The 21911-nt window shown below is 42.7% G+C and overlaps 2 protein-coding genes across 2 annotated transcripts in view; one reads left to right on the top strand and one right to left on the bottom strand.

Moving 5' to 3' along the window:
• Positions 1 to 21911, top strand: part of LOC141911834 (adenylate cyclase type 1-like) — a 72074-nt gene that overhangs the window by 13383 nt on the left and 36780 nt on the right. The window lies entirely within an intron of this gene.
• LOC141912142 (uncharacterized) lies at positions 12810 to 18865 on the bottom strand. The gene is made up of 6 exons (XM_074803359.1): positions 18824 to 18865; positions 17393 to 17573; positions 16680 to 16955; positions 15863 to 15993; positions 14692 to 14863; positions 12810 to 12945 (listed from the first exon to the last, which is right to left on the bottom strand). Exons 1-6 carry the CDS (start codon positions 18863 to 18865, stop codon positions 12839 to 12841), a joined length of 909 nt encoding a protein of 302 aa, XP_074659460.1. The 3' UTR covers positions 12810 to 12838.

The following is a 21911-nucleotide window of genomic DNA, read 5'->3' as shown; positions in this document are numbered from 1 at the left end:
ACCCTACTTCCTCGTTCGTTCATTACCTGACTCGCCTCATAATGCCCACACCATTACCCCCCCCCCAACTCTGTCAATCACTTTTCCCCCATCTCTTCTTTCTCTCTCTCCTTCGACCATTTTTTTTCTTTATCACACTCCCCGTCGACACTCCCTCTCCCTCTCATCCCTTTCTTTTTCCTCCCCCTGCATCGCCCCTCTGCCCCATCCACTTCGTACGCAGTACGCTCGATTTCTCTTCTCACCCTCCCTCATCTCTCCATCACCCCTCTCCCTCTCTCTCCTCTCCAACTGTTTCACCTCTACCTGCTCCCTACCGTTCACATCTCAAAGTCCTCTCTTTGTCTCCTCAATTTCTCTTACGTAATAAAAAACAGTTACAAGTATTTATACGAATAACAGCTACGTCGAGTGCCGAACATTTTTCCCCCACAGTCTGCGCGCGTCTCGAGAGAGATCTGTGCGTCTCCGCTACTCCTGAGTCAGAAGCGGAATTCATCTTGTGTTTACCCTCAAACGTCTCAAACGAGAGTAAATACTTAAAAAAACGAGGACCATCCTCGCTCGTAGCACGAATAATAATCTAAAATCGTCCGTGCGATTTTTTAAGACGGAAAATACTTCTTCGATCGCGAGCATAATATGAGGAATCATAAACGAAAGGTTTCTCACTAACAGCGACGTAAAAACGAGACAGCCCCGAAACGCAATCACTCACCGTACGGGCCGGAATGGCTCCGAATATATATCGCGAATTGTATATTATCGGAGCTACCCTTACGGGGTAGGCCTTCACGTGTGATATCACGCTACATATATATATTTTGTATGGACGATTCATCGTAACCGATTATACAGCATTCTGCCAAAAACATGGTTTGTTCACGCGGCTACGATTGATTAGGAAACGACATTTGAACCGATGATTCTGAGTGACTTCCCTGTGTTTAAACGCAACTGATCTATCATCTACGATGAACTCGGTCTGAAGAATATCAACATCGATACGAACTGTGACCGAACACTGACGACTTTCAAACACGTTTTTGCTTCACCCTTGAAATATATATGAATGAATATAATATTCAAACGATCAATAATCTTCTGGGTGCGCGCTGAAATCCGAAAACCGAACCGGCAATTCGTCTGCGTGCAGCCTAGCTAATCAAGGTCAAGGTCACCAGTTTTTTGGATACATATAAACATATCCGTATCGATCGCAAGAGATTACTTTGGGATTACTCCGAGATTACTTAGATTCCAGGAGGATTTATTTGATATCACGTCTACGTGTCCCTGCGGCCTTCTATCTTAATATGTCGCGGACATACGGCGTCGTTTTCTATGATACGACTACACTGCAGGGACCAGCGAATAGCCCAGACTTAAGTCTAAAGAGGTCTTTAATCGAAACACTGGCCATAAGTTGTTAGACTGATAGGTATAAGATTGCCTAAACCGTGACTAGGGAACTGGGTCTAGGGCTACGATGCAAGTGCTGAAACCGTCATTCGCGATTCCATGAAAGTTCATTAATTTGAATATAGATATTCTTTTATCTCGTTTTTGTTTCAATTGACGCAACACGAATTCTAATGTTGCGATCATCCACCAGATATAGTATATACGTAGGCAGTATGTGGTGGTCTCACGCTTCAGTTTCAATGATGACCCAAGCGCTAAATGCGCAATCGAAGATCCTCCCCATATGTGGCAAGCAATGCTATACCCACCAGGTGTCACTAGCGTACAGTAAGACATCAGCCAATGTGGAGAGAGAGGATTCCACTTGTTGCAAGTGAGGATCCACCAGGTGTCGCTAGTTTGCAGTAGGACATAAACTACAGCGGAAATAAAGGATTCCACTTGTGGCAAGTGAGGATCCACAAGGTGTCGCTAGTGTGCAGTAGGACATAAAATACTGTGGCAATAAAGGATTCCACTTGTGACAAGTGAGGATCCACAAGGTGTCACTAGTGTTGTGTAGGATATCAACTGCTGCGGCAATAGAGGATTCTGCTTGTGCAAGTGAGGATCCATCGCCAGTTGTCCATAACAGTTATAATCATTCGTGCACGCTTCCTCCAAATTCTAACCGGAATCGAATGAAATTTCTACGAGACGTTTGTTGTTTTGAAGAAAGCAGTTCGATCATCATTGCCGTCTCTCTCTCCTGCGGAGGGATAATTTGTACCAATCACCGCGCCGTTAGACCGCGATATTCACGGATTAATCAATTCATCGGCAATTTTCCTGTCAAACGCAGTAGATCATCAGCTCAACTCTGAACATCCAACACCGATAAACATAACCTATCATTTGCGGAGGTTTTCGAGGTGCATTACCCCCACTTTAAAACGCAAACGATATAAACAACAACCCTCCATGAAACAATGGGGCACGTCTGGCATCATAAAAAATGTCTCCTGCTAATTTTGATATATAGCCATTACCAGAAAACATCGGCAATGGAAGAATCCAATCAGTAGTGCTAATATACAATGATGTCATAGGGGAATAAGTAGGGGGGCATCTTTTTCTAAAAGTGTCTGTGTATCAATTTGATGACGTCTTACTTTGGAAATTTATGATGGCCGTCTTTTTTGCATGCGGAAGTGCCTACGGACCACGTCGCTAGTGGGTAATTTGATGATGTCGTAGCGGGATTTATGGTGGCAGACATCTTTTCTGGAAATGTTTGCTGGTCAGATCATTAGTATTAGGCAATTTCGATGATGTCGTAGGGGGATTCACAGTGGCACTCGCTGAATGAGTCTATATATTATAGATCGATTCGAATGTGATGTCATAGGGGGATTTATGGTGTCAGCCATACTAGACATCCATTAGAGCGACGCGTACGGATGGATAGATATGTCAGAGCTGCCGCGGCTGCTTTACATTCAAGAGGTTGTTTGGGATTCTGTATATTTATGTCTGGTTGTTTTTCATGTTCGTCGATGCGGAGGATGATATTATTATTAAGCGCGGTTCGTCGAATCGTGCTCTGTTACGCAGTGTCACTTTCTCTCTTTCGCTCTCGGCCTGCAGACTTTTTGATGGCTATTCGGCGACGGAGCCGGCGAGATGTCGAAACCCGGCTGTGAGATATACGGCATATGTCACGAATCCAGACTTACTGTCGGGGGGGGGGGGAGGGGATTATGAGGGGTGGGGGAATAGACGTCTTAAGGGATTGCGATTAAACTGAATGTAATATAGCGCGCCTCGTAACCACTTCGTGTTGATACCCAGTTTAAGTGAGGGGTAAGGGAGAGACTCCATATTTTCTTTTAACTCTTGTTATTGATTCTTTGGGAGGGAGTAGGCGCAGTGTTCAACATATGCTGGTATTTTAAAGGGGCTGCATTCATCGTAGCTACCGAAGTAGTGAGGCTTTCAATGCCCTCCCCCCCCCCCCCCAAAGATATATTATAAATATTATATAAACCTTAGCCTAATTTTGGTGCAATCTTCTATTTCTGGTAGGGGCAGTATATATTCTTAGAAGGGATGGCTGATTTTCAGACGGGTGGATGTAAAAATGAAAGGGGAATTATTGAGGGAAAAACTGGTACGGGTCCCTCTTTAGTATGTGTATACGGATGAGGAGAGGGTATTTTATGGAGGCTCTGTCCACGATATCTCAACCTGTCCTGCGACTCGCACTGCCCAGCTATCCGATCGAGAGGGAGTGTTAGGCTGGGGAAGGGAGTAGATCTGGGGCGTTGATTGTTTTTTTATCGCCGCGAAATACATCGTTTTGGGGTAGTGGGGTGGGGGAAGTTTAGGGTGCAAACTAGTAAACATCTATGCCTGTTTTTCGGTTAGTCTTGTTGCCCTCCTATTCGAGTTATACTGCGTCGTTATATAACGTTTCGGATATTAGTGAAAGTACAACAACGTGGGAGTCAGAGACATGTATATACATATATAATCGATGCGTGTAGTGACATTAAAATTGCTCTCCGTCCGTATTCACTTTCTACCTTTAGATATTTCCAGGTATATATATTAAAAATACAGCAGTTGGTATACAGCATCAGAGGCCTACGCGCGTGCATATACGTATATTATAATAATTGAGCTACCGCTCTGGGCAGGGATTTGAACTCTGTTCATCCCTATGTGACCAGGGGCCGGTTCTATAGACTGGGCTTAGACTAAAGACCGGTCTAAGACAAACTTAGTTATAAAGCCGATCTAACAACTTAAGACCAGTCTTAAGGTTTAAGACCACTTTTGGTCTGAAGTCTTGACTAGGGAACCGGCCGCAGTTGCTCAGTTGTGACTTCTTAAGTCCAAAGATGGTCTCAAATCTTAAGACTGATCTTGTTGATCTTATTGAATCGTAAGACTGAAGTTGTTAGATTGGCTATAGAACTAAGTTTGTTTTAGACTGGTCTTAAGTCCAACCCATGGCTGTGCAACTGGCCCCTGGAGATTGTGACACACAGTTCATACAAACCCCTACCCTGCAGGTATGTATTGGCATCGCAAGACTTGGTGCGAAAACCCTGCCCCTGGTAAGCCTTCAGGTCAAAAAACGTACTTGGGGCAGGGTTTTGCACATCGACCCTCGAGAGAGGAATTCAAATCTGTTCTGATTTTATCCGAGCACTTCTAAATACACTGCTATACGCTCCTCCTTCAGCAGGGGTTCGAACCTGATGATACCACGGCACGAAACCCTATTTGAAACATACCCGCCCACCTTACAGGGATTCAAACGTGATCACATCTTAGAGATAGGGACATAAAACTCCACGGAGAAAGCGTTCGAAACAAATCTCTGCAGATGGATAAGCATTATATCAAAAAAATGGAAAACACGTTTTCAAGTCTAAATTCAGACTCTGCTACGTTCAGGGATTCGAACCTGATGGCATCGTCAGACTTTCCTGGCCTAAAGTAAACCGATCCTAATTTATTAAGGATTTGGGATTCGGAACATATAACAAGACTCTGTCGCGATACGAAACCCCCATTAGCGTCGTTAACTCGACATCGCAACGGTACGGAGATGATTTTTTTAAATCAAACAGACGAACCCGAGAGCCGTCAACAAGTGACAAGATTGGATCCTGCAAATTTTCCACCGCGGAAATTGCATCATCTTTTTACGTCGTTAGTCGGCAGGAAATCTGCGCGGTTAATCCGTAATTCTCCAACAAAAAAGTGTCACCCCGACGGAGAGTCGAGCCGTGTGTTTGCACGGTGAACTAGAGCTGACATGTCACGTCACCCTGCTCTGTCTCTCTCTCTCCCTCTCTCTCTCTCTCTCTCTCTCTCTCTCTCTTTCCGACTAGCTGATTAGCTATATCACTTCGGAGCTCACGATGGTAAGAATGTCGTTTCAATTCCGCGGTCGCAATAAATGTTTTTATTAAGAATGTAATATCGACACTGCGGCGTCCAGTGAGATTTATCACCAGATGGCGCAGCATGTTAAGTTTCTAAAAATTGTAATTGAATTTTACTCATTATTCTATGGTGGCTGATTAGGGCCATTACGTAGATTTTCTGGTATGCAAATGAGGGTGCATGGACACCAGAACTCCTTACAAAAAACAAAAAATGTTGAATTTAATCCTTTAAAAAGTCCGTTGTTGAGTGGGGGATGCTTTCTTGCCACAGGTGGAATAGTCTATCGACACAGTGGTTGATGTCCTACTGCACACTAGCGACACCTGGTGGATCCTCACTAGCATAAGTGAAATCCTCTATTGCCGCACTAGCTGCGCACTAGCGATCCCTGGTGGATCTCGCTAGCACAAGTGGAATCCTTCATCGCCGCAGTAGTCGATGTCCCACTGCACACTAGCGACACCTGGCTGATCCTCACTAGCACAGTGGAATCCTCTATTGCCGCAGGAGTGGATGTCCCATTGCACACTAGTGACACCTGGTGGATCCTCACTAGCACACTTGGAATCCTCTATTAGCACAGTAGCGCAAACCGTTAATTAATTAATGATCTAACCGAGACAGATCCGTCTTAAATCTATTAATGCTACCGAGTCTTACTTTGAGGGGCATTTGACGCAGTCATACAGAATTAACAATTAGCCCAATAAGTCCTACTCGTAATTCCCGATACAGACGGGTAAAATATGACAAGAACCGTTTGAGAGGATTTTGAGTGATCCTACATTGGCCGCCGGAGTCAATCCTTCAACCCCCTCGAATCGATATTAGTCGGAACTGATTCGGCGTAAAATATCGGAAAATTCAAATTCGCCGACGTCTGCTGATAATGGCATTCGACACGACAAGTCGATTAAACGGGGATGGCAGAAATCACGTGAAAATCCGGGTGTTACACCCGCGCACTTTACCCAACAAACCTGTTCTCAAGCCGATTCGGAGAAAAACTGAATTCCGGCTAGCGGTGGTCCCCCCCCCCCCCACCCGAACATGTTCTAACGATTTTGCACTTTTGTCAACCGTGTTTGAATTCGGTAAACAATATTACCAGGATTTAAAAATTCCAACGGGGAAGGTTTGGTCGTGGCTACGCTTCGAGTCCAGTTACCTGCAGTAACGTTAACTGCTAGCTACCTCTGGTAGAAACCTTAGCTCTTGAGACCCCTGCAATAGTTTGCTGGGCCACAAGAGGGATTTTACTGTTATTTTACTGACCTTCACATTCGTGATGTTTTTATTCATTTGCGGTCAGAGTTACTTTCGCTTTGTCATTCAAACTCATCTGAGAACCTCAACACTAAAACCCTGTGTATATAATGATTAGCGAATAGCCTATTACAGGGATCACGTGATATCAGACATCAAACATGTTTTAAATAGCAGACAACAGTTGTAACGTTCCCCCTCTCTCAAACAGCGAGCGAGATACAACAAACTTTCAGAGAAGTTCTCTTTTTAACGCATGAATGGAAAAAGAGCTGAGTTTCTTTTAATAGCTGTAAGTGGCTTGAGTTTACATGCGATCTACAGAACCCGGTCCAGAGACAGATTAAACCCACACTGTGGAACTGGGTTCACAGTCAGATTTAAACTACGCAACTGCGGAACTGGGCTCAGAGTCAGATTTAACTTACACAACTGTGGAACTGGATTCAGTCATAAACCAACACAACTGTGGAACTGGGCTCAGAGTCAGATTAAACCCACACAACTGTGGAACTGGGTTCAGAGACAGATTAAACCCACACAACTGTGGAACTGGGTTCAGAGACAGATTAAACCCACACAACTGTGGAACTAGGTTCAGAGTCAGATTAAACCCACACAACTGTGGAACTGGGTTCAGAGACAGATTAAACCCACACAACTGTGGAACTGGGGGTTCAGGGTCAGATTCACAAACTTTCCACCGAGAAAGAATAAAGAATCGATACTCGGCAGAATAAATCGATATCATGACGTCATTGTTACGCAGACGACGCGGTCTGAATGCTTCTCGCGGATTCGGGTCACGTTTTAAGGAAACAGCGGCTTCGAATTCACTCGCAGGTGAAAATATCGACCGCGCGTATGTTTACAGTTTCAGTTACCTATGTTCGTGAGGCGGAATATTCAGCTAGGCGAAGGCGGCGCATCGCTGTGAATTCAAAACAATATCGAAAATTCGATACTAGTGGAATTGCGCAACCAGAATCAAGTGTTTGTACGCTGGACCTGGCGACGCTAACTGTGGCAATCGAGGGTGTTCAAGGTTCTCTAAGTAGGCCTACTAATTATTGATAAATCAATTATAGCCGATCCTTGATACTTCAATTTGAATAGTACGACGGCTCCACCAGGCTCATTTCTCCTTGGATCCAGCAGTTTTCTTAAGGAGGATTCCACCGGTCGTAAACGAAGTTCCAGTGTACATCAACTACTGCAGCAGCAATAGAGGATTCCGCTTGTGGCATGTGAGGTTATACCACGTGTAACTAGTGTGCAGCAGGACATCAACTGCTTTGGCAATAGAGGATTCCACTTTTGGCAAGTGAAGATACACCAGGTGTCGCTAGTGTGCAGTAGGACATAAGCTTTTGCGGCAACAGAGGTTTCCACCTGTTGCGAGCGAGGATCCATCAAGTGAGCTGGTAGGCCTGTCTTCCACGCTTCAACATCTTCTCCATTTCGAAGAAAACCCGGCAACGCTACTACTGCAATCGATGATTCGGCAAGTGAGAATCCACCTAGGGGATGTTATCCATCCACCCAGGGGTTTATCTATCCACCGGGTGTATCTATCCACTCGTCTAATTGCTTCCTTTTTCAGTTCATTAAACAATTTATACGCGCGGTAGTCATCTGTGTGACGTCACCGTACATCCGCCGGAAGCTAATGAGTCGTGCTGTCTGTATTGGCCGCGACTGCTGCAGCGATTATTATTAATACGGATGATTAATTTTACGCGATAATTGTTGCCGTTGGATGAAAATATCACCGCAACAGCAGCAGCAGCAGCTGCTGCAGAGATACCGTTCATCATTCTGACGTCATGAATGCCATAAACATAGCTACAACTAAATCGTGTACTTTAATGGTGGATTTCTCCAGACCGAGTTTATTTTCATCCCATACGCCAGGGGCTGGCGTTAAAAACTTTCAAAACCATGGTCCATAAAACTAGCTCAGGTTTCAAGTTAAAATTGCGCTGGCAAATCAATCACATAACGTCCATTAGTAAAATACTCGCGAACCCTTTGAAACGGATCTCTGATAGATATATATATATATGTGTGCGTACGTCATTAGTCGGACGATTCGGGGAACAATAGTACAGAAATAGCTCGTTGATTGTCTTAGCGCGGTCTATTATGCGTCTGCGCTCTTACAGCTTATTCCGTGACAAATTAACAACCATGTGTGGTTGGGTTACAGTTCAATTGCGTGCGACCTTCCATTATAGCGACGGGGTTAATAACTATACGCGCCTCGAGATAGCGATAGAAATGGAAAAATATTGAGTCGCAGAGGTGGGAAATTACCTTCCAGCCGTTGGAACAACCTCCCTGGAATACATGTACCTCCATGTTATCTGGACAACCTCCTTGTCATCGGGACAAACTCCCTATCGTCTGATTGACTTTTCCGCCTCATCTGGGCCATTCCTGCCCGATTCATTGTCGTATAGGCCGCATTCCGATCATCTGGACAACTTCAATTTCATCTGACAACCTACCTGTCATAGTCACCTGGGCCCCTCTCGATCATCTAGACCACATCTTATCATCTGGACCACCTCCCAGTCATCTGGGCCTCCTCTTTGTCATCTGGACCACCATTTAGCCATCTGGACCACCACTTAGTCATCTGGGCCACCTTTTTGTCATCTGGACCACCTCTTAGTTATCTGGACCACCTCCTAGTCATCTGGGCCACCTCTTAGTTATCTGGATCACATCTTATCATCTGGACCACCTCCCAGTCATCTGGGCCTCCTCTTTGTCATCTGGACCACCATTTAGTCATCTGGACCACCACTTAGTCATCTGGGCCACCTTTTTGTCATCTGGACCACCTCTTAGTTATCTGGACCACCTCCTAGTCATCTGGGCAACCTCTTTGTCATCTGGACCACCTCTTAGTTATCTGGATCACCTCTTAGTCATCTGGACCACCTCCCAGTCATCTGGGCCTCCTCTTTGTCATCTGGACCACCATTTAGTCATCTGGACCACCACTTAGTCATCTGGGCCACCTTTTTGTCATCTGGACCACCTCTTAGTTATCTGGACCACTTCCTAGTTATCTGGACCACCTCTTAGTTATCTGGATCACCTCTTAGTCATCTGGACCACCTCTTAGTCATCTGGACCACCTCTTAGTTATCTGGATCACCTCTTAGTCATCTGGACCACCTCTTAGTCATCGTGACCACCTCCCTGTCATCTGGACCATCTCATCGTCATCGGGAAAACAACCTCCTTGTCATAATCACCCCCTTTTCGTCTAGAGAACCTTGTGTCCATCTTAATTCACGCGCTACCCGCTCCATTTACCAGCATCTCTATGACCGTCGCTACAACCTCCGTTCTCTACCTCCTGATAACCTCATCAACCTCCCAGCTGCTGCCTGTTCGTTGCTTATTTCATCAACTGATTCGTGACTCGAACAATCGACACGCGCATTCGCAGTTTAGTTTTGTTTACTTTCGCGCTCTCATCATTCTGATGCTGTCACACGGAATAGTTCGTTACAAGCGCGTGACGTGTAAGATGTATCGGAATAAATCTCTACTAGATTATCCCCGGCAGCTATCGGATCTCTCTAATAACCCTTCAGAATATCGCTCAATTAGATATTGCCTGGAATCCTCTTTGGGGATACCCCAGAGGAGTCGATGCTCTGGTTCTTTTCAAACCTATGCTTCTGATATTCCTCGCAAATCCGACATTCGATTCCGACGAATGATAATGATCTCGATCCTGCCGAAATTTATCATCGCTCTCGGATTCTTTTTCGGATTTATTTCGGATCATTCTCGGATTTCTCACGGATACCTATTGAGCTGAGGAGAGAATCCCACAATGATAATAAAAAGTCCGAAAATGAAACTTCGAGATAGTAGTTTATTCAACGTTTCGACTATATCCTAATAGTAATCTTCAGGAATAATGAGATACTACAGAAATTATGAGATATATATACAATCCAGGGACAAAGAGACTAATTCAAGTAATCAGAGATGATACAAACTAAAGGAAAATTAACGTAGAAACAGTTACACGCTAAAATAGATTAAAGGGAAGCAAACTAAGGGGTGATTATAAACAACAATAGTGAGTATAAATATAAATGAAACTTAAAGTCAGTAGTAAAAAGAAAGACAAACTAAGGGGCACTTAAATTAAAACAAAGGTGAATACAAGTTAAGTCAGAGACGAAATTGATGAGAGAACAAATAACAAATAATCAAAGGGGAAATCAAGTGTTGAGTTTAACCAGTTTACAGAGGAATTTTGATATAAGTTTATTATGGGGGGAAAAACCATTGTTAAGGTTTACAACGTTGTTCGAATTTTCAATAATTAATGCAGATTCCAAAATATGTCTTCTAGTTTTATCGCTGCAAGGGTAAACTAATTCAGCATTAGCAAAATCAAAATTGTGTGAAGTCTGAAAAACATGACTAGCAACTCCGCTTTCAGGTTTAAAGTTTTTTACATCTAATTTATGCTCTTTTATGCGTTGATTAAGATTCCGACCTGTTTCTCCTATATATACTTTGTCGCAAACTTTACAAGGTATTTTATAAATTCCACAGTTTAGGGATTCGGTTTTCGGTTTGTTGTTAAACAATATGTTACTAAGTTTATTATTGTATTTAAAGATGAGTTGTTTATTTAGTGACCGAAGAGAAACTTTAGAATTCTCGAGGAAAGGTACATACGGTACAATGATAGGCTGTTTATCGGTAGCCAACGTAGGAGTTCTATTATCATTGTGGGATTCTCTCCTCATCGCGTCAACACGGATATTGTGTTTTACCTATCGTGACCTATTGAGCTCTTTCGGATACTAGATCCATGTCAGATTCCTCATGATTCTTTCGGATCCCTATCGGATTCCTCATCGACACCTCTAGCAACGTCTTAGGTATACAGCTTGAGCCCTTTCAGAGCTCCCGTCAGATTCCCTAAGGGTACCGCTTGAGCCCTTTCAGATTCCTCACGGATACCTCTTGAGCCCTCTTAGATTCCTGTTAGATTCCTCCCGGATACCTGCCCACTCAGAAACCTTTTGACTTCCACGCGGATACTTCTTGTGCCTGACGGACTTGAGAGCTATTTCGGTTCCCCGTGAGCTCCTTAGGTTCCTCTCCCGCCCCACATCAGCAACTGTTCATATCATCCTCACGTTCTAATACGCAAGCATTGTTTACGCGGTTAACACAAATTCATCAGTGTTTCATGATCTAATTCCCATAGATGTTGCTGCTGCTGCTGCTGCCGCTGCCGCTGCCGCTGCCGCTGCCGCTGCCGCTGCCGCTGCCGCTGCCGCTGCCGCTGCCGCTGCTGCTGCTGCTGTGCTGCTACTGCTTCCTTACCATTCTGATAGACATCAGAATTCCACAATATAAAGCGTAAAAGTTTAATAATTTGCAGATCCCTTGTTTCTCATTCCACCTGACGTTGGCTGTGTCAGACCATTCGAAACGTCGTGCCTAACAAAAATTCAAAATTAGCAGATTTCGGACTTTTTCGTTTTATATTGTGGGATTCGATTGCTGTTATGTCAACACGCGTATTGGATATACTCTCTGATAGATACCCCTACCTCTCGGTGGCTAGACAGGTATCTAGATACACAGTCATGTGCTGATCCACTCCGATACATGTACCGGGTAAATCACGTGTGCGGTAATCGGGTGGATTCTCGAGAAACGCGATACAGTCGTTTAGCGATAGAGAAAGATATCTGGATACATCTACGGTAAATGTAAGAAAAAAAAAACCAAAATGCAATAATTGTAATGGGGTACCGGAACCGCTGTGGAAAACGGGGTTCCGCGATTCCGCAAAGGGTTCCGCGATTAACCGCCAGATTTGCCAATTTGAACTCCAATTTCGGCCGGCTTTGCCGTTACAATGCATTGCCTAAAAGCATTAACTGGCAACTGTCGAATAGGTCCGCATCTCGACGACTACGGACAGCCCATAAAATCCGTCACGCTACTGCTGGCCTGATATATAGGAGGTTTTCTAAACATATTCTTCAATTTGATCAAATCCTACAGAACCAGAGATGCGCGCGCATTAGAAATGAATCCCGCGCCAAGCCACAAGTAAAAAAGTTGATATTTTCTTCTGATTTGAAAAAGAATATTTTATTTTTTAGCTTTAGTTTAACATAAGATAAGACTCTCCATTCCCTTAAGCTTCTACAGCTCCGGCAACGTGATCTGTGATAGTGTTGATGGAATCTTTGCCAGTATCGATGGCATCTTTGATTGTACCGGCCATATTCTTGAAGGTTTCATCTGCAACGACAAAAAAAAAATAAATGAACAATCGGAAGTTTTTGCTTGAATGCGATGAGGAGTACGGTTTGCTAGAATATTATACTAAGCATCGCCCAAAAATCACCGGAACACCCATAGAATTGGGTACCAGATGGCTTAACAATGCACTCATGAAAATTAGTTCATTTTCAATGAATTTTGAACTGGAATTCCTAGGCTCCAAAATGGAAATGTTGTCAAACAAGTCATCAAATAGGTATCAGATTGACGCTCCTAATGAGAGCGTATGGTATAGTTATACTGGAATTTGATTTACTAATGACAAATGTAGAAGAAATTGAAGTGCCGTAACTGCATAACCACTGGCGCACCAGGCGGATCCTCGATTGCCACAGTAGGGGTACCCGAACCCCAATACGAGAAAACTCAATAATGATATGTTGCATTGTCGTCGGGTGTATTGTGCAATCCATAACAAGTGTGGCCAATAACCCCCGAATTACGGACAGCCACTTGACGAAACAATTCTTTTTTCGATAGTTTCGCTGAAGCGCATTCTCGCGAATCCGTTTCGATCGAAGTTGTTCCTAGCATATCTCGGAGGAATTGCGGAATTGCGGGAGTGTATTTTACGAGCGCCGCGCATTGTTTTCGACCTAACGACCGTCCGCGATGTCGCGTGCTAAGTATCGCCGAGAACAGCGCGATAATTGCGGAAGAGAGTCGCGATCTATTTTTGCGGAAACAATCGTATACTTTACGAGATTGAGAGAGAGAGAGAGAGAGAGAGAGAGAGAGAGAGAGCGATGGCCGTTTTTTAGCGAACGAGATTGTCGGCTGAAGCTGATGTATCTCGGTATCATTTGCCATCAGCTGTCTTTTGATTTAACTATCGCCTTAACCTGGCATTTAGCTATAATACAAGGCAGCAGCGGTAATCAATAGTAAATTAGTTGCTCGGCCTGAGATAGAAAGCGACTGCTGCTGATGATGCTGTTGCTGTTGCCGTTAATGTATCGGAAATTTGCAGGGAAAGATGACTTCAAACCGGCAGGAAATGAACGTCTAGGGGTCGTCGCATCTCTCAGCAATATGTCATCCTGTAGTTTATACGTTATCGACGTCTGCGTTGTTATTAACAAGTTTATGATTACCTACATTTGCTACATTTCGATTCGACACTTATGTCTGCTCGAGTGGCCGGGGTCGAATTAGCTCGCTCTTGAGCCGAATGTGTCCCAACAACTGCTGAACAGGTCAATGAAAAGTCATAATTCTAGTTCATTACCAATTTACAGTCAAAATCAGTTCATTTTCGATGACTGAAATTTTAAAGTCAAAATCCTCATTTTGACTCTAACAGTCAAAATCATCTTATTTCGTTCGATTACCTAAACTAAACAGTAAAAAACTAGGTAAATTTTCAATTTCCTTAATTTTACAAAAAAAACTAATTCATTTGAAATTGCTTTAAATCTACAGTCAAAAGTATTACACTTTCATTAGCTTTGAACAGTCAAACTCACAAGAGTCATTCTGAACTGGATATCTGCGATAGATTTCTAAGCAAATTCATTTTTTTTCTCAAGGCAATCCCCCTATCAGGCTCAGCCCCTAGGGCTCGGGGTTGTCCTTCTTATATATGTCTATTTATCTACGCAATTATATCCAAAAAAAATTATGTTTATAATCTTGTACATATCATAAGTAAATAAATCATTCAAGCATGACGTCCACCCCGCGAAGAAGACACGAATTACTTACTTAGAATATCGGTGACGGCCTCTTTCAGCTGGTCGACGGCTGTTTTCCCGTGTCCGACTAACGTCTTTCCGTGTTCCATCATCTTATCGGCCAGATCGTTAATGTGCACCTTAGCGGCCGAGTGGATGTTCGTCGCGTGCGTTTTAGCCAAATCGCCGATTGTTTGCAGATGCTAAAAATACAATCGAATGTCTTAAATCGAAAGTCGCTCCCTGCGCGGTGACTGCAGCAGGCTGCTCGTTTCACTCTGCGGAGTACTCCGAACACTGTGCGGAGCAAAGAAATGCACTAGAACAGGTCACGTGACTCTTTCAGACGCTACTCCGCTACTCCACAAAATTTGGTGGAGCAGCGAGAATTCCGCTAGATGGCACTGTTTGGAGTACTCCGCAGAGTGAAACGGGCAGCCTGCTGTAGACGACATCTAATCACATCTCGGTTATTCAATCTCCCGAAATAAATGATAAGAAACGCTGGATACATAAATCTATTTGAACGTCATCATTAAGGGTTCTATTAGATATTTCGTAGGACGTCATTCGTCTAAGATTCAGTCGATCTAGTATAGTACGCGTGGTCAGATCGCCAGAAGAGCTCATTATGTTTCAGCCATGTTTTAGATGAAACTAAAGAGTTTTTGAAGAATGTTTTGAATAAAACCCACAATACGGGAAAGAAAAGCTATGGGAGGGCTCACAGAATTGAGTCTAAACGTCACCACTATCTTAGTTTTGAAAATGGCTCATAGAATTGAGTCTAAACGTCACCCCTCTCTTAGTTTTGAAAATGGCTCATAAGATTGAATCTAAACGTCAATTACTCTCGAAGTTCATTCTATATATTGCAGGATTTTCTTCAATTGAATTAGACAGTTATTTGTTTATTGAAACCAACGAAACTGTTTATAAGTCATCGCTGTTTGTTCACAGTTAGTATCGATGTGAATATCTTTCAGACCGAGTTCATCGTAGCGAATTAAAATCAGAAAGTAACGAAGTATCTTCAGTTCAAAATCAATCATAGCCGCGTTAACAAAACCGTGTTTGGGTCGTTCACGCGTGCATCCAACAGGGATGTCTCCGAGACTATTAAAATCGCGCGCGGCTCTCCCACTCCTTGTCAAGACGGAGTCGACGTTTCTTTTTTTTATCAAACTCCAACGAATACCTACCCCTTTTACTGTGTCGATGTGTGGCTTGAAGAAATCGGCGATTTTCTTTCCGAGTTTAGCTTTTTTCGCTGCCCGGGAAATGTCGGATTCCATATCGTCTTCGACAGATCTCATTACGATGTTGTGCTCCTCTGGAAGATTTTTTTTTTTTCAAAGACATTGTCGCCGTATCGAAGAATGAATAAATATATATGAAATGCAAACATTATTCATTAGTTTGACGATTGAAATCGAAAGTAAGCTTGAAAAACAGAATTAATGGAGCCTGCAAATATGCAAATCTGAAAAGTTATTTTCAATTTTTAAATATTCCGTAAAATTTCGATTTTGTTTAGTTAAAAAATTACAAAAATGCGGTATTTTCTTTCACGCGGCCGGGCTAAATAAAATGTAGAATATTTTTCTTAGTATTTCATTGTTGTAATTTGAATTTCGAACACAGGCGTGTGCATATAAAATTTTAGAAATCAAAGTTAATTTTTCAAGTGTTCAAAAAGTGGGATGTTCTACGGAACCGTCACGGGGACTAGATAGACATCACAAGAAAAAAGAAAAGATATTCAGATGCATTCGACTTAATATTTCGAATCAAAATTTTCTATTCAATCGAAATTACGTTTCTTTAAAATATGCTGTAGGAAAGAATTTAAAAAATATTCGTCTGTTGTGCTCAAAACGCTTCGGTAGTTTTTTTCTATATATCATAATATTTGAGTTTAAAAAATTTTCGGAAATCTTCAAAAATCACTCAAAGTGGGGTTCTTCTTATATCATATATGTTTGAGGTTTTTTTTGAAAATTTTTCTTAAGAACTCACTCATGATGTTTTCGATTTCGGCTTTGATTTCGTTGACTTTGTCTCCGAGGCCGTTGACGAAGTCTGACTCGTGCATCTTTTCGACGGTCGCCTTCAGTTTGTCCATGGCCTGCTCGTAGGCGACGATCGCTTTGGCGGCGTTCGACTTGATGGCGTCGGAAACTTTGTTGAACAAATCGGCGGCGTTCGCCAGAACATCTTCCTTCAGACTACGTTTGCCCAGACCGCCGGCGATGTGTTCCATTTCCAATTTCAACAGCAGGTCGATCAGTGTAGCTGCCGGATGGAAATAACATATTTAGGATATTTCATTACCTACATCGGAACACTCTGTGTCCGTGCTGTGATGATACCACGGATCACACTAATAATTGCAAATGAAGTCCGAAATGTTTCCTGGTTTTTCTAAAAATGCTAATCCTACATTACAAAAACCTTTTAGAAGACGTGATTGATTCCTTGCAGCTTGATTTAGAAATATTGTATATATGTTTATCGAAGTAAGTATTCTATGCTAGTGTGCCGTATGGGAAAACTGATTTCGCTGCTTTGCGGCTATATTTAAAATGATCGATATTATCATTATTACATGGATGCAATTCTGTAATTTTCAGCTTCACAATCCAGGTCGATTCAGACTCTGGTCGAGTCATTTCCAGTTGTTAAACCGGTGAACTATGAAGTTATTTGATATACAAAAAATACCTCCTAACCTTTTCCGGCGGCGAGAGCCTGTTGAGCAGCGCTGGCAAGTGTGTCTTTGCCGATCTGTTTCAGTTGGTCGATCAACTCGTTGAATCTCTGTTTCAGAGGTTTGGTGTCGTCGGCCTTTTCCGGTTGCGCTAAGCTGGACCCGACGACGGCCGCGATAGTTAAAAACACGAGGAATTTCATCTGCAACAACATTAAAAGTCTTATCATAAATTCAACATAAAACTGCGGGGAAAATAGCACAGTCATTGCTTATATCTAAAACCAGTCTATGACCGGTTCTACTCTTAAACCAGACTTCTATAAAACCAACCACCGATTTAACAACGGTCCTAGATTTAAGACCGTACCTGGGCCCAAAAATGGTCTTAAATCTTAAGACTGGTTTTGACTAAGTTGGTCTTAGACTGGTCTTAAATGTAAGCCATGACTATGCAACTGCTGGGCCTAGAAAACTACGAAATTGTTAGAAAGCTAGAATTCCAACTAACCTTAGCGAGGTATATTCAAGTGACTCGGACATCGGTCATCGTGTTGTCACATTTATACTAAAGCACTTTCAACCGCGAACTTAACAGATGTGTTATCGATTAAACATTAAAATGATTTGTTATCAAGAATTTAAACGGTTAAAATTGATCGCGGTTTTTATCAATATCAACCATTAGTGACATTCGGAAACATCTGGAAAATGTGATTTCGCGAAGTTACGATTTATTGTCTCAAGGCTACAGTTCCTCGGGATTTTGAGAAATAAACTGCCTTTAACTGGAAGTTCAAATCTAAATCGCTTATAGGAATGGATCTTGGACCCGATCCACGGCTCTGTGCTAGTTCTAACTAATATAACTACTTTTGAATGCATAGAAAAAAATAGAAAACGAACTAATTTTGCTTGTAGAGTTTAAGTTACTGAAAATGAACTGATTTTGACTGTAGAGTTTGAGTTACTGAAAATGAACTGATTTTGACTGTAGAGTTTAAGTCACTGAAAATGAACTAATTTTGACTGTCGAGTTTGAGTTACTGAAAATGAACTGATTTTGACTGTAGAGTTTAAGTTACTGAAAATGAACTAATTTTGACTGTAGAGTTTGAGTTACTGAAAATGAACTGATTTTGACTGTAGAGTTTAAGTTACAGAAAATTAACTAATTTTGACTATAAAGTTAAAGTAAAAGTTAATGAAAGCAAAATAATCAGGACGATAGCAATCATTCAAAAATGACTGAGAATCAACTTATTTTGACTCAAGATTCAAGTCTTACTCACGACTAAGGCGATGGAATATGGAACTGGATATAAAAGTCCTCATTCAAACATAAACTGAGACTTAACCAGGACACTTTATATCAAACAATGCAGGGCGTAGAAGGTAAATGCAATCTCAGTTAGCTAAATAAACAAAGCGCATTTCAAGAATCAGATCTCACATTCATTGAAATTTCAACCGGCGTATCGATCGTCGATCTCATTGTTTTTATCGAGTCAGAATCGCGCTTTGAGCTTTTATACGCTTCACTAACGGATATCTTACGGCGTATTTTAATGCCTGCCTTTTATGTGTAATTAATTAAATTTCGGCGCGGCACAACACAATATCTGATGGTTTTAGGCGCCGTTTACGCGAGCGAGGAGTGAGAAATCGCGCTGCAGCCTTTCAGCGCCACAGAATCGGCAACAATTCAAGGCATTAGTTACGTGCTTTTTGCTGGGCGACTGAATTAACTACTCGCTTGCCAGAAGTGGAATCCTCTATTGCCGCAGTAGCATCACCGCTGGGCCATCATTGATACGCAGAAAAAAGATGTAGCATGGAAGAGTAATGGGGGAATTCTCACTTGCCACAGGTGGAATCCTCTCGCGGTAGTTGATGTCTCACCGCACACTAGCGACACCTGTTAGATCCGCACTGTTTTGTCACAAGTGGAATCTCCTGGAATTACTGCACACTAGCGACACCTGATGGATCCTCACTTACCACAAGTAGAATCCTCTATCGTCACGGTAGTCAATGTCCTAGTGCACACTAGCGACACCTGGTTTGCTTAATTCCAACGAGTGGAGTCCTCTTATATAGCCACCTTGGCGTCGTTGAAACGAACTTATCGGGGCGGGGTAGAAAAAAGTATTTGAATGAACTACAGGACCCAGTTCCACAGTTGTGAGTGAGGGTTAACTCTTGAGTTAAAGTTAGTTCATTTTCAATGTTTTAACCCAGAGTCAAATCTTAACTCACAACTGTGAAACCGGATCCAGGGCCCAGTTTCACGAACAAGTTTAAGCCTAATACGGTTAAGTTTGAATTGTTGTCCGCAATGAAGACATGAATTAACCATTAGCAATTACAACAAATATTTGAGTTAAACTTTTTCGTGAGACTGGGCCCTGGTGTATTGATTTGTGATTTGATCACTAGAACTACGCGAGTGGGCCCAGTTCTGCTGTTTGTTCCACTAAAATTCCTTCTTTCTCATACTTGTCTTGTTCCGTATCGTATAATCAATCCACGAGGATTTCGACTTTTTGTCAATTTCATCTAAAGGATTTCCCAAAACAATTGATAATCAAATCGAAATAGTGCGTTTACGCGCTTGTATTCGACACAACGCGAACGCATCCGTAGGGACCGTTTGTAAACCGCCACCGCCGCGCGCGAATAAGCGCATTAATTCGTATGTCAATCATCCCCGTATCGAGAGGTACCGCGATAAATCCCCTAACCGGCTTAGCTGTCGGTTTACCTACCATTTAGCCGTATCGTACCCGGAACTCGCCCGCGCGCGTTCGTTTCTGACGCTGTTCGGCGATGAATTATTCAATTTACTTGTTTTCAACGCTGGGAGCGGTGTCGGACACGTTTTTATATGGTGGCTAATTCGGGCAACATTGAAAAAAAAAATCATGACACTCACTCGATTTCCACCAATAATGAATTTTACGTTTTGACGTAAAGTTAAAACCAGTTTTTTTGGTATTAACGTTGTCTTTTCCGTTTTAACGCCACGTTAAAACCGAAATTTCAGCTTCACTCTCTTCTTGTTACTCATCTAAAAAATGCTATTCTATACTGAGTATTTGAATCGATATTCAGACTTTGGATTGGAAAGAAGACCTCTGATAGAGTATCTTTGAATGAATTTCGTTGTTCCTCATTCAGGAAAAACCCACGTAATGAGAATTTGACCTTTCGACCCAATTCTATGACCCGATTCTAAGCGCCATTTTTTAAAACACAGAATTGGGTCGATATGCCGAATTCTCATTTCGTTTTTCTATTGCGCTGTGGGTTTTTTTATTTCATTGATATCAAACAGTCACTTAATGGTCTATGGAAACAAACCGTCATTCCTGTTCGTCGAAACTGTGTTAATTTGACGACGTTTATTGAAACTCCTGAACGGTTGTAAACGCCCGCTCCCGCGAACACCTACTGCGCGCATGATATCATCTTTTTAGGAAGGGTGCATTTTTTAGCCAATGACTGCGGGAGAAAATTGTTGTTATCAAAATGATCGTCTGTCATTGCGAGTAGTTGAATAGACGTGTCGTGTTTGATTGGAAATCCTCCTGGGGGTCGAATTGTTTACTTTAGACTAGAGTTTTATTTCAACTCTCATTATCATATATTTCATCGCTACTGCGGCAATCGAGGATTCTACCAGTGGCAAGTGAAGATCCACCAGGTGGTGTTAGTGCGCAGCAGATAATCAATTTCTGCGGCAATCGAGGATTCCCCAGTGACAAGGTGTCACTAGTGCGCAGCAGGACAACAACTACTGCGGCAATGGAGGATTCCACTTGTTGCATTGAGGATCCACCAGGTGTCGCTAGTAGAAGGTCAGTCTTCCTTCTATATTTCAGGAAGGACCCGATAACGCTTACTGTGACAATATGAGGATTCCACTTGTGGCAAGCGAGGGTCCACCAGGTGTAAACGGTTCGTGTGTTTTCATTGGTTTGAATCACTGTGGTGGACAGTCGTTTCTCCATCGGTCCACCGTTGAGTGGATAAACTTGTAGTCCTATCAAAGTGCCTCTCAGCGGGTGAAGCAAAACTATCGTTTGAGTGACTTCATGGCCCAAATTATATCAATACATTCTTCAAATTTTCGAGTTCGAATTAACGACGATTTTCTAAAAAGTTCACCTTGACCTTGTGTTCGACTGCGCGTTGAGTATAACTTCGATTTTCGCGTCGGTTACGCCTAGCGAGACGTTTCCCCGTATCTGGATATGATTGAGTACCGACCCCCAGACGCTGGAAGGCACAGTTCCGTGCACCTGGTACAAACGGTAAAATTAATGACGACAATTTCTCTTTGTTGCGGATCGTTAAACGGCGAATTGATTGCGGTATATATCGCTGCGGCAGCAGGGCGTGTGGTGTCGGTGAGCCCCGCGGATTGAGACTGGTTCCGGGCTACAGGTTTCAGATCAGCTATCGCTCGTTAAAATGCCCGATTACTAATGAATATCAACCCCTAGGCGAGACCACCTGTATGGGTATATATATGTATA

Source organism: Tubulanus polymorphus, chromosome 10 (assembly GCF_964204645.1).
Source record: "Tubulanus polymorphus chromosome 10, tnTubPoly1.2, whole genome shotgun sequence".
NCBI lineage: Eukaryota > Metazoa > Nemertea > Palaeonemertea > Tubulaniformes > Tubulanidae > Tubulanus > Tubulanus polymorphus.
The sequence above is the reverse complement of the archived record's forward strand: the minus strand, read 5'-3'. Positions and strand labels throughout refer to the sequence as shown.

Coding starts and splice junctions, on each gene's coding strand:
- LOC141912142 (XM_074803359.1), bottom strand. CDS start 18,865: ATGAGATCGACGATCGATACGCCGGTTGAAATTTCAATGAAT. Junction 17,574..18,823: donor CGGTTGAAATTTCAATGAAT/GTGAGATCTGAT, acceptor ATGTTGTTGCAG/ATGAAATTCCTCGTGTTTTT. Junction 14,864..15,862: donor ACATCGACACAGTAAAAGGG/GTAGGTATTCGT, acceptor TTGTATTTTTAG/CATCTGCAAACAATCGGCGA.